The sequence below is a fragment of the Gymnogyps californianus genome, chromosome 8 (assembly GCF_018139145.2).
Source record: "Gymnogyps californianus isolate 813 chromosome 8, ASM1813914v2, whole genome shotgun sequence".
In the NCBI taxonomy this organism is placed as follows: Eukaryota; Metazoa; Chordata; class Aves; order Accipitriformes; family Cathartidae; genus Gymnogyps; species Gymnogyps californianus.
The window spans coordinates 34,411,409-34,425,378 of NC_059478.1; the positions used below are offsets into that span (position 1 = coordinate 34,411,409).

At 41.2% G+C, this 13,970-nt stretch overlaps 1 protein-coding gene across 1 annotated transcript in view; it reads right to left on the bottom strand.

Moving 5' to 3' along the window:
- The window catches only part of JAK1 (Janus kinase 1), a 64,636-nt gene that overhangs the window by 8,324 nt on the left and 42,342 nt on the right, over window positions 1-13,970 (bottom strand). Inside the window, 11 exon segments of the mRNA XM_050901368.1 lie at window positions 303-430; window positions 989-1,076; window positions 2,460-2,606; window positions 3,874-3,980; window positions 6,015-6,204; window positions 7,765-7,811; window positions 7,814-7,887; window positions 8,612-8,769; window positions 9,547-9,720; window positions 11,230-11,572; window positions 12,151-12,314. Of these exon segments, the coding sequence (XP_050757325.1) occupies window positions 303-430; window positions 989-1,076; window positions 2,460-2,606; window positions 3,874-3,980; window positions 6,015-6,204; window positions 7,765-7,811; window positions 7,814-7,887; window positions 8,612-8,769; window positions 9,547-9,720; window positions 11,230-11,572; window positions 12,151-12,314 (1,620 nt within the window).

Genomic DNA, 13,970 nt, shown 5'->3' on the forward strand with positions numbered 1-13,970 from the left:
GGAAAAAAGACCAACATTATATTCCTTTTTCACAAAGAGCAAAATTGCAGGCACATACAGAAACTGGTGGCAAATGCAAGCACACAGCTTCTTTGGCCTGCTGATAAAAACGGAGCTCATCGCCTTCTCTGAGAGTCTTTCTCCTTATTTAAAGCAACATAATGAATACAAAAAGAATATCCCATACGTTGTACAGTCCCACCTGAGAAAGGAAATTCATTAGTTACTAATGCACATGAACCCTCTGTAGCATTCAGACTGCAGCAGCTATAGGCAATGCTTATGTCAAGATGCCTTCTTACCAAGTAGCTTAGTGCACTTGCAAGTTGCTTGGCAACTTTGAATTTCCACGGAGTCGTCAGAACTTCACTTTTCCGATGCATAAACAGATCCAGAGGCCCAAATTCAACAAACTCTTCAACCATGATATCTACAAAGTCAGATGTATGAAGTCAGTATTGCGATAACCGGTGTCCAGAGTAATCTAATAGGCCTGTTACCATCTTCCTCCCCTGCCCCAGGCAAGGTGGTTACGATATGTCTTTATTTCACCTTCCTCAAAGTTTATTTCAGTACTCAGAGTCCAAATTAAAAGGCTGAGAAGAGTGGCTTTATGTAGTAAATGAAGAGTAAACGTGGAACAAAGCATTCCACAGACCACAGGGCAGAGCCTTCCCAGGGGAATAACTTCTGCCAGAAGGCTGGTTTGTACTGACACTACCACTATCGCTCTGGCATTCCGACCTCAAGGAATCATCCTACAAGGCACTTATTCAAAGACAGCACTGGAAGGGAAAACTTGTTAGCAGAAAGGACTTTGCAGCCGCCTTGCTGTTCCAATTCCACTTCTGCCTGCACTGAAAAATCAAGAGGCAGCAGCTGCTAACCCCATCTCCCCCCCGTGCTAGCACTGAACTGAATGGCTGCCCTGTCCCTGCCAAGCCTGCTGCTTAAGCGTGCTGCCAAGAGAGATGTCCACCGAACTCACTTTCAACGTCACGGACGCAGACGCCATGGAGGAGGACAATGTGCTTGTGAGACACCTGCCTCATCATGCTTGCCGTTTCAAAGAAGGCCTGTTAGAAAGTGAAAGGCCGGTCATTGTGGCAGTCATCCAAGCGTTTAACAAATACAGGGCATCAAGTAACAAAAACATTTGCAAAAGATCACTGTGTTTTCTAGTAACATAAAGGGTCGACAATGGTAGGGATGTGCCATCTCACTGCAGTAACGGGGCAGCGGAGTGCTGTCAGAGATGTGTTGCTGTTCACCAGGTCGTGTAAGCAACCCATGCTCTTCCCTGCGCTCTCGCAGACATGCCTATACTAGGCCTTAGCATCCCCTGTGTGACACATTAGCCTCTCTTACTAGATGATTAAGCAAAATGCAGATCGAGTAACTTGCCTGTGGCCGTGTCGATGACAGAACTGGTGACAGACTGTCCTGGTTTCGGCTAGGACAGAGTTAATTTTCTTCCTAGTAGCTGGTATAGTGCTGTGTTTTGGATTTAGTGTGAGAATAATGTTGATAACACACTGATGTTTTTAGTTGTTGCTAAGTAGTGTTTATACTAAGTCAAGGATTTTTCAGCTTCTCGTGCCCAGCCACCAAGAAGGCTGGAGGGGCACAAGAAGCTGGGAGGGGACACCGCCAGGACAGCTGACCCAAACTGGCCAAAGGGATATTCCATACCATATGGCATCATGCCCAGTATATAAACTGGGGGAGCTGGCTGGGAGGGGGGATCGCGGCTCAGGAACTAACTGGGCATCGGTCAACGAGTGGTGAGCAATTGCATTGTGCACCACTTGCTTTGTATAGTTTAATTCTTTTAGTATTACTATTGTCATATTATTATTATCATTATCATTGTTTTTCATTCCTTTCTGTCCTATTAAACTGTCTTTATCTCAACTCATGAGGTTTTTTTCCCTGATTCTCTCCCCCATCCCAGGGGTGGGGGGGCAGTGAGCAAGCGGCTGCGTGGTGCTTAGCTGCCGGCTGGGGTTAAACCACGACACAGACTCACAGCCCAACGCACAAGGCGGAGGTAACTTCTGGTAGGCAGCAGTACCCTCACCAAACTCCATGGCTCTCAACTGACACAGTTGCAAGACCCTGGGTGTGGGTATGACGGCACATTTCATACCACAGCAAGGTCTGGGTCCAGTTTCCTTGCGCTTATGGTCTGCACGCGTGCAGGCTGGAAGTGAGCACTGGCGTGCTCCAGCCAGACCCGACGCTGCTGCCCGTCTAATGAGATCAGCTGACTGAGTATCTCAAAAATGCTGGTCAATGATGGATCTGACTGCCTAAAATGGCGAGCTATACCTTCAGCCTTTTCCCATTCCCTTACTATACACACAACCCCTTTTTTGTAAGGCTCTTCATAGTTAACCATGTACAATACGGTGAAGCCCAGTATTTGTAGTACAACAGACAAAAAGGAAAAAACTTGCCAAAGAAATGTCTCTGTGGCTGGGGTCCAAGACTTTGAGGAGGACTTTAATCTCTTTTTCATTTTGGTATCCTTCATTCTCATCATCTTTGTAGTTGAGAATCCCTGAGTAAATCTGTGTTCTCGTCCCTCTTCCAAGATGTTCGCCCTAAGACGTAACACACCATATATTTTTTAAACCAGGACATGAAGCAAACAAGTGTAGATTTACACAAATACTTGAATCTGTGCTCTATTCTGCCTCTCCAAGAAGAGAGTGGACTTAGCCCTCCACTTGATCTAGCTACATATAGACTTAGAATTATTACAGTGAGAAACGAATGACAGTGTGTTATTCTTTGCTTTAGTGGTCTCTGAGCATACTCACCACTGTAAACTCATTTGATATTAAAGGGCTATTACAGCTCCGTTAACATCAAACAGGTTTAGTGTGATTTAACGTCATTAGACTAAACACCAAATGAATAAATAATAACTGGCCTCTTATTTACATCAGCTGCTATTGAGGCAATCTTTAATGTATTTCCAAAAGTTAGAGGAAGTAATATTTCAACGGAACACCTTGTTTGGGAAAGCAATTTCCTCCTAAATAACAGAGGATTCCGCCTTGGGATATTTTTGCAGGAAGCCTCCATGCTGACTGTAAATATACCAATCAAAAAACAATTAACATAATCTACATCTGTTCTCCCTGGTCAGTGATGCAATTTAAAAAAAAACAAAAAACCCCTCCAAAAAACCCAAAACTTTTTATTTAACTGAAGAAGCTAACTGCATGATTTAAGAGCTCAGGTCTTTTAGAAACGTTAAATGTGATTTGTGCATTCAAGCCACTGTGTGTTTTTTGACGTTTATTCAGGTCACCTGCATCACTAACTGCAAACAACTATCAGAAAATTTGAGAAAATTTGGGTGCTAAATCAGTTTGGAACACAACATTTTGAATGTTAAGACTTCAGAGTTTTTGAATACTTCACGCTTTTTTTTTACTGTAGGATATTATCTTAAACCTCAAGTTGCCTGTTTCTCTGATATGTCAGTGTTAAAAGATACAGCCACGTTTAGCAAGAAACTGGCTAGGAAAAACAGCTCTTAAGACTTCCATGATTTTTTAAGAATGACCTTAGAAGCACCTCTTTCCACAGACATTAGAAAATTGCTCAAATATCAATTTGATTTCTAGTGAAAGGCATTACTTCCAAGCTTCTCCTCTTTTTCCACACAAGGATATATAAACATTTAGATTCTGCAATAAGAGGCTTTAATACAAATAAAGATTCAAATTAAGTCTTGCTGAGGAGAAATGGGAGTGGAAGAATCAGCCAGAATGGGGGGATTTTGTGTCACTTGAGCGGGTACAGTGGGCTGCCGCACTTCTTTGACTACGAGAGAAACACAGTTCAGCAGCTACCTACCTGCATGATTTCTTCCTTGAGGATTCGATGGAAACTCAGCTGCCCTAGGTGATAAACAGGCTGCCATTCCTGTGCCTTCTTGGTCGCAACTAGCAAGTTGGAGATTTCTGGAAGGCAGGGAGAGAAAAATATTCTTTAAGACTTTTCAAAGATAACTGCATTCACCCTTCTCAGTCAATAACACTACTGTATATGCTCACTGCAAGGTAAATCCCCAAATGAATGAGGAGGAGGAAGAAAAGAAGAAACTCTGACTTCGCTTCTGCTCAAGTAACTTCTATTCTGTCATTCAACAGAGAATTCACTAACAGCAGAGCTACATATTTTATATTATATATACAATGTTAATATTAGCCACATGGAGGCTGATATTAAGAAACGGAATAGTGTTTACTGCACAGAGAAATACCTGGGACTGAAAGAGGCAATACGTCTACTGTACATTAAGTAAAATAACACACTCCCTCCTGCCAACAGGTATGTCTCCTTTCCAGGGTGCAGATGGGTAATGGGTAGCTGGAGTCTCATTTCCTCTCTTTACCTCCTTGAAGATTTCTTGCGCTCTGGGAAACACTAACAGTCTGTTTCCAGAGCACTGGAATTAAATTGGGGAATGGGAATTGAACAGAAGGAAGAGACTCAAGAGGCCAGTGCTTCTTCCCCACTGCTTCTGGTCAGGCAGAGGCACGGTTAGATCCAGAAGTCTTGCACATGAATTTTGTCTTCCTGTGTTTGACAGCAGGCATTATTTATTATGATACCATGGTTTTAGCTGTCTGTGTGCATCTGGCCTTCCCCTTACTGTGAGCAGAACACGTGCATCGGGGCTAAACGGTGATCTAGCACTCTGAAAACAATCAGTAATGAACCATACACTGGAAAAACTGCTTTATTTCTGCATCCCCTAAATGTCTTTGTGAATAACCAATTAAATAGACGGATTCAAAAAGAAGGAAAAAAAACCCCAAAACAACCCAACACCAGCAAAGAGACAGCAGAGTGAACAGCATAGATAATGCACTGGATCCCACCGTAACTAATGCCAATGAAAAGCTGAAGTGGGCGGTCAACTCCTTGACCCGTTTATTTTATTCCAAATACAGCTGTCAAAATGTAATCAAAATGTCAAAATGTATAATCTCCCCATGCTCCAGACAATGACCAATGTTCTTCAAAGTGCTGATAAGCTCAGTGTCTATCTACAGAGTACTCTCCTCTAAAACCGTCAAAACAAGCAGGTAATTAATGTAGCTCAGTTATTGCCCTTATTGTAACAGGAAACCATTATCTGATCAACACAATCACGCCACTGTGTTTCCTCTTTCATACAAAATTCAGCTGCAAGACACTTGTAGTTTATAGCAAATGATTTTAGTAAGTGTTAGCATTAACAGTTTAACAAATGCACGATTGTCCCAGCTCTCTAAAATCTGACGTCACAGATGGATTTACTGGCTGCAAGGCTGTTCCGCTTGCTAACAGTTGCAGACCAAGCCTTCCCTGCTGCTTCATGAAGATTAATAAACAGCTCATAATGAGAGCAAAGAAGCTTCAAACCAAAGGTTGCCACACAACCACTGCAGGCTGCAACCCTCCCTTGCCAGAGGAACGCCAGAGGAAGGCAACGTGATGCATGGCAGCACTGCCTGGCATACGTGACTTGGTGGAGCAAAGGAAGAACCTTATATGGTCCCCGCTTCGCCACATCGTTTCAGCCCATGACTCTGAGTCAGCTGTGACATTCTCTTCTTAAACAAATCCAGAGTTCCACCTCTGCCGTTGACACTGCAGGGCCAGCTGTTTAGGCGCAGAAAGGGAAAACCAGAACTCTTCTCACTGTCATTTGAAAAGTTCACACAAACAAGGCTCATAAGAAGCACCACCTCCTGAGCATCCTGTGCTGAGCTTGTAACTTTGAAAGGAAACCCCTAAAACCTTGTTCACAGTGCTTGCTTTTGCTTTTTGGCAAGACTCCTCCTCCACAGAGAAGGAAGAAACTTTATATATAAACTTTTTAAGTGACAAAAGAGCTTCACACAAGAATACAGAACAAACCAAAGACACTAAGAATGCCTCCTATTTCTGGAGTTTGTTTCCTTTCAACAACAAAGTTCGTTGCCTCTCTTTAAAGGACAGACTACCTCTTGGTTTTGGTTGGCAGCACCTCTTCAGTGTAAAGCTTATGTTGTCTGTCCGAAGTATTTGTCCTTTCAGGTGATCCATCAGCTCTTTTAAGGATGAGAAAGACTTGTTTGAACCATGTAGGAAGTACCCGCCTTTCTTCACCTCAATCTGGAAGTTCTTGTACTGGATTGAATTATTTATCATCTGCTATTAGGGGGGAGAGGGGAAAAAAAAGAAAGCAAAATGTTATCATTAAAGTGAAAGAATGTTTTAAAGCCGTAAAAGCTCCCCCAAAGCCTTTGAAATTACAGGTAGGACCAGTTAATCACTTGCTCCTAAGCTAAGGTCCTCCAATCAAACTCCGAAGTAGGAGAAAAGGGCTCTAAAATCCCTATAACCTTCAGTCCCAGGAAGGCTCATAATAGCAGAGTGGAAAAAGAGCAACATAAAGATGCAATCATCTAACAAGTCCAATTACGGCTTCTGTGTTTTGCAAAGCCTGAGAGTATGCAGAAGCCCTGACTCTTCAGCAGGAATCTTCTCTTCACTTGGTCAAGAATTGCAGAATCTGGACCATGGTTTCAAAATCTCAACTTAAAAATAGCAAAACTCCCTTTCACAACCCAGATTGTTCAACAAGCGAAACAAGATTTCAGGCTGTTGTTCAAACCTTCCAGCTTCATTCAAATGTATTGAGGAAGAATGACTGAACATTTGTACTCATCTATCTCAAGCCCATGCCCTTTCAGTTCTACCCTCTACTCCTGCTTCCTCACCTCTACCATACTGCAGCTTCGCATCACCTCTCTCTTTCCTCTCTACGCCTCGCAACAAGGTTGAATGATTTCCAAGACAAAATTAATTTCTTGTTTCAATGCCTCAGTTGCCCTGTCTCTTAAAAGATAGTGTTGATCATATAGGTTTTTTTGCAAATGTCTACAGAAGATGAACCAAATATCAATGCCAAGAGATTACTATTATTTCCAAGAGGTTTTTTCAGCATTTTGCTGTTTTTTGTTTCAAATGTCCCTTCTTGACCTCATCACTGATTCTATCAACGTTTTTTTCTACGAGAGGGAAAACAGTTTATATGCCTTTATGCTATTACTATTCTTGTGTGATCACTTTAAATACCTTCCCAAAACTAGCAAGTCAGCTGCAGACTTCCAACTGAGGTCACTAAAATTCAAACTGCCGTGCAGTTGCTGCATTCTTCTTTTCTACTTCTAACCGGTTCTCTCACCTATCCCATCTCATGAGCTTTTACTTATCACTCATCTTTCACAGAGTATGTTCCACCAGCTAATTGCATATATGTCCCCTCCTGCGGTGCTCTACACGTAAAGGCAACTGTCCTCATGCACTATTCTTTTACAGTGTGTCAGTAGAAATACATTCACATAATTAAATCCATGTTCAAGAAACATGAGGTAAGTTGCAGTGACAAATTCTGTATGTCATGCTCACACTGCATGAGTTTAAAAAGCTGAATTTCAATCATGTTCATGCACATTTTATTGCTATGAATGGAAATGTTCTGGATGTAATGAATCATGTTTGTAGATATAGCATATTTGCAGAGATAGCACAGGAGTCCAGGGAAAATGAAGCTATGAGTACAAGTATCCATCCTCTGCTGCATCAGCTATCAAACAAAGATAAGAGTGTCTGCCTTAAAGAACGTAACTATATCAACATGGATTACAGGGAGCTGCTAGTCTTTAGCTCATTATCAGATTATTGCTGGGAATGCCCCACCTGACGTACCTCTGAGCCTTCAAAACAAGTCACTGTCATGAGAATGTGGTTGAAGTTGTGCAGCTCCATCTCAACACATACATTCCTGCTTCGTTCCCTTCCTGTCGCAGTTTGTTGATGGCGTATTCCGTGCTGAAAGAGTCAATGTACAAATGAGGAAAACCAACAAATGAGCAATTACATCCAAAATCTATTATTAGTAAATACACAGGAGAGTAATCCTGTATTTGGAACAAATGTGTAACAGCAACTTAGAAACATTTATATTATTATTAAAACATGATTTAATTGTGTGCATTACACACACCCACATTTAACTGCAAAAGAGCAGGGAAGAAAGTTATTATGAATCTCTTAGCATGCTTAATGGGGAGATACCACATCCAACACAGTGCGCATGTAAGCTCTCAGTTTTCTACATATCGCATCTTCAAACATAAAAGGAAAAGCCAAAAAGGTGGGCAGAAAGGAAAATAATTGCTTTAGCTATTTAAAAAAACAAAGGCTTTGTGCCTCCATCCAAGGACTCCCAGGGTCAGTGTAGATAAGAGTTCAACTTTGTTTCCCTAAAATATTCCCATCTGTTCAACTGACAATGATCTTTATAGCTATTAGTGAAGTAAGCCTCAAAATACTCCGATAGTGAGGAAACACTGGTTTTATAGATGAGTAAGTTGATGTGGAGAGAATCAGTGATATTTTTTCCATATAATCATTAGAAAAAATAAGTTTTTCTACAACCTTTTGTTAACTAACAACTTTCCAAATGTCAGATTTCCTCAATGGATTCAATATGCAGTAGTATTAGAGGACTAATTATTCAAGTGGAAAAATAAAAATCAAACGTTTTACTAACCAAATGGGTCCATGGCATCCGTTTTTTATGTTGTGCTCAATCAGTGGGGGAGCCACATCTGTGCAGAGGTAATGGTGGGCATCTGCTGTGAGTCTGAAGTATCCATCTATCAACGATGCAAACGACAGGGCCTCATCATGTGAGGATAGTTTTAATTCCTAAAACAAAAAGATATTTTAGTCAAGAATTCTTACAGTTCACTAAAACATTCAGGAATGTTTTAATATCCAGCAATTTTTGCATAAAGTGGCTAAAAATTTGTCCAGAAAGCTACGACAGAAAACCATATACAGTTAGGAAGCCAACACTGACCATCCTCTATCCTCCCCACTCATTACTGGCTAGAAACTTCCATTCTCCAGCATGACTGATATTCTGCTGTAATCCTACATGAGATCTGTAAGGCAAACTCTTGTGCCAGCCTTTTTGAAACGCCAGAAATTCAGGACTGGGGCAGTCATGTTGGATTTGAAGCCAAGGGCACTCTGGCAGCTCCTTTCCAAATTCTAAAAGCTGGCAGCCCACAGCAAGAAACTGGGTATCTATAAACCGACTCGACTCTCCCTCCCTCCCAGGTCCTCTCTGCATTTGTCTCCTCTCCCTCTGCCATCCTTGCTGAACTCCTCTTTCTTGATGCTGCTTTTGGCTATCCATGCTGTACAGAGGAAGGCCACGGGCTGAGAAGCGTATCAAGGAGGCCACCAGGCACCGGTGGTATGCAGTAACAAGTCTAGAAAAACAACTGTGCTCACCAACTCGCTGCTCTTCTAACTAGCACTTTCGCATCTGTACAGCGTTGAGGACAGCATATTCAACTGTTATTTAATAGTCCCGTTAGAAAATGTTCCTCAAGGAGGCTGTCACCTGTTGCCCAACAACGTTGTGTCACTACAGCTTCCCATGGGAGGGAAACCTACCCAAGGTTTGGTTCTTACCATTCTTTTGTTATCCTGCTTGTTAATGCTAACTGTAGACTCCTTGATGACAATGTGGGTGATTTCAGGAAAATAGGAAAAATTGTTCCATGAGTCTCGAATTTTGTGTTTTTCTTCATCCTTTTTGTTTTTGCCATCAGACTTCTTCTTCTTCTCTTTCTCTGTCTGTACAGACTGCAAATATATTTTGGATAAAAGGATACTAATAAAAAACGTATTTTTTTTAGCACAGTGTTTTTACGCTAAAACAAAAATTCATGCCAAATTAATCCAGCTATTTTATTCTTGAATGCTTTTTTGCACCCAATTATCAATTCATTTACATGTTCAGCGTGTCTGTACTGCAAGGATATACTTCAGTCAAGAACTGTCCATAAGACAGTTTTCATGAGGATAAAAGAAACCAGCCATTAGCTAGGTAACTTACGTCTCTTTCGGTATGCTAGGAATAACTTTAGTAGCAGTACAGGGCTGAAAGGCTTCTACTGAACTTTCTAAATTATGTACTTGAAATACTCTTTCAGAGCTCAGCCCAAAAGCAAGAGCCACATTCTTCTCACACTGCATGCCTGCACTGCTGACAGCAGATGAAATTCTGCATGCAGACCACAATGAAGCTGAGCATCTTACAGGTCAAAAATTATTGAAAATTATTAGTAACGGCTTACTTTAAAAAAACAAATGTTCAGGCTGAACAAAGCTTCCTGCTAGTCACAGAAAGGTTCTCACCGAGACGAAAGTCTTTGGTTTAGGCATTTAAATAAATATAATCTATAAATCAGCAGAAACAGGAGCCTTACAAGAAACAGGCTGCACTTCTTGCAAGCTTTTCTGCTCAAATATCAGTTCTTCCTTCCCTTCCCCCCATTAATATTATCATTTAAAACAGAAATTCTCCATCAGAGATAGAGATAGTTAGGTTACATCTAAATGGAGTGAAGCACAATATTTGCTCTGCTACAAAAGATAGCTATCAGCAGGGTTCTCATCACTGTGGGAACCGAGGCAAGCAAAAAGAGGTCTATTTGTTCAATACTATATGTGGAGAAAACTGTAGAATATGCAATAACCCCTTCAAACCTAGAGCATATTTAATATTTACGTTCGCAAAGTAAAGAAGAGGTTAAGCAAAGTGACCTCAATTAGCAGCACTGAAACAACGAACAACATATAAAATATCACTGATGTGAGAAAGCTTAATGTCGCTATAATTTATTCATGAAAAGTCTATGAGTATGCACAAACACGGCACCTGGGGTACTATATACAGAACAAGCATTAACAGACTTTGATATCAAGACAGAGCACCAAACCGTAAGGGCCTCCACAGACATTAATCTTTGAAGACTTGTGTCTGGTCTGGCAGATACAGTACAGTCTGTAACTTTCCTGATGAACAGGTTGCCCACAGAGGTTGTGCAGTGTCCATCCTTGGAAGTTTTCAAGACCAGCATGGATAAAGCCCTGAGCAATCTGGTCTGATCTCAAAGCTAACCCTGAACAGGGGGTTGGACTAGAGACCTCCTGAGGTCCCTTCCAACCTGCATAATCCTATAATCCTACGAAAGAAGTGCTTTCAATAAAAAGCTGATCTGCAGTGTCTGAAAATCATGACCATTTTTTAAACAGTTATTATGCCCCCAAAAGCAATCCTCTAATTCCCATTTATCAAGGGATACTTACATTTGGCTTGAGCCTCCACTGAATTCCATTGTTTCCTGTTACGATGACTTCATATAGCGGGAGGATCTCATTGTCTCCACAATTAAATCTATTTATTTCATTCTCAGATGAAATCAGCAAAAACGAAGTCTCAAAAATTTCTGCTCCATAATGTTTAGTCAAGGTCTCCATCGTTGATAAGTATTTAACTTTCAGATCACGCGGAGACACACTACTGTCGCAAATGGTTTTGTTGTTAAACTCTTTAAGGAAATGCTTGAAAACATTATTTATCCGAATCCTGGTTAAGAAATTCCTCTGTCTGATAGTCTTGTTCAAAGTTTCAGGAATATAATGTTTATAACTAGAAGGAAAAACAATGCTGAGTTAATACCGTCGTCTCCTAGACTTCTAACTCTCTAAAATGTGCAACTGCCTTACTTTGAAAGTTACAGAGAACAAGATGCTGTAAACCACTGTTTGTGGTTGGTACTGTAGCAGTGGTTTACAGCATTAATAGCCAACAGGAATCCAAATAATAACCTTATCTGAAAGCTTTTTAGTCAGATGGATACAGCCCACTCAAATCAATAACACCATTTATTCTAACAGTTTTCTCATTAGGTTGCCGCTTAACAACACTGCCATTTCTGAACCTACTAACCCAGAACCCTGAATTTACAGCAAAGCAATCGGTACCCAACACATTGGTATGCTCGGTGCACTAGCTGCATAGATCTCAAATACTCTCCAGGTAAGAAAAAATGCAGGTTTTCCAATATGTATCCCTACTGACAAGATTAGGAAGACGCTCTTAGCAACAGTAGTGCTGGAGCTTATAACTCCTGTACAGTCAGACTCTGGAAGATAAAATGCTTAAAATCCCTCCTGGAAGAGAAGCACAGCAGACCCAACAGTGACAAAGAAGTTATCCCAGCTCACCTGATATCTTTCGGAAGCTCTGGAAGCTTCACATTTTTCTTGATGGCATAGTGAGAGATTGCAAGGACAGCCATTCCCAGACATTCGTTTTCAATTTCATGAACCTCTTGATCATTTTTAGGATCACGGATTGGTGCCAGGCCTTTCACTAAGTCATACTGACCCTTAACAGGAAGCAAAAAAGGCAAGCTAGCAGATTTGTTATTTGTCATAGTTTATCTATGAGCAAGCAATGTGTCGCAAGATCACAGGCTCTCCTCGAGCAAGAAGAGTCATCCAAAACTGAAAGCCAGGACAGGAAGGGGTAGGGGAAGAAGGGAAGAGGTGTGCAACAGATGCAGTCTTCTCTTAGACCAGTGAAACAGAAACACAGGCAAGCACTAGCCACCCCACCAACCTGCCTATCTGAGAGGAAACACCACATTTGTGCCTGACCGAAGTCTTTTAAAATGACAGTTTGTGGAACAGGTGGAATCATGACGTGGATCGTCACAGCACATCCATCCCACACACAGTCCACAGCGCTGTGGCTTTCATCAAGAACGTGTGTAGACACCCAGGCAGAACACCTGCACTGCTCAGACACTTCCAAAACCCCTGTCCCCTGCTTTTATACATTTGCCCACCAAAAATTCACTTTTTTTGTAATTAACTAAAGAAAGCACCACCCCTGTCTGCTTCTAGCACCATCATGATTTTTCTTCTGGAACACAAGAAATACTTTGTGTCTCTGCTTTATCTCTGCCCTTCATCACCTGATGTCTCTATGAACCTCATGCACTCGGTCTCTAAGCCACATCTCAAAGCCAAGATTGCAAACTCGGTGGCAGCCGCCTTGCTCTGGGACAGTCTGAAAACCACTTGGGTACCAAGGAGCAAAGACATTTCTGTTGCCTTATACTAACATTAGTGTTTTTCCTGTTTGGCCTTTTTTTAAACGTTATTACCCAAAAGTAAAATTCTGCTTAATGCAATATTGTCTGACAATACCCATTAGGGTCCCTACTCATTCCGCAACTTAAAAGGTGTTTTCATTCTTTTTGCTGGCACTCAAAAAAAGGGAAGGGGGGGGGGGGGGGGGAAAGGACAAAAACCAGTTTTGCAGCATGTTTTCAAACAGTGATTTTGCAAAGTTGCATACATGTACACAGGAATGTTCATACAAAACAAGGCATAAGTTAGTTTGATTAAAGAGAAAAAAATATTTGCTTCTTTTATTACTTTAGAATGTAAGCGGTACCATTAAAATGCACATATAGCTGTAGCTAACTTGGTATTTTATTGTGGTTTCACAACAAAACAACAAGGATTCACTGGAGCAGCTTCATGCTATCTCTTTTTCTGAAGGACACAACCATATTTCAAAGTCTGAAAATTCTGCAGTAATTATACTCAAAATCAAGAGTAAACATGTTTTTCTCCAGTGCATTTAACTTGCTCATTTCACAAGCCTTCATCAACTTCAATCTTCCCATTTCTTTTTGCAAACCAGAAACTGTCTGGTTTCACCAATCATTTGTGTGTGTACAAACTTTTTTGTACAAGAGCACAAGCTTTCTGAAATAGGGACCCTGCCTACTTGCCATGTCCAGCGTGCTGCATGTACCACCACCAAGTGGGAGGCACAAGAGAAGGAAAGAAAAATTGCATGTAAGCAGGCTGTGTGACAGTGGTTTTATTAGTCAATGTTTTAACACCACACAGTAAAAAAGACTCATTAAAAGGACACCATACTGTCAGTTTTAATACTGCTACCGTTCATCTATAGGACTATAGATATCAAAGTCATGATGTGCAAATGTTTCGCAAAAGAAAAGGCG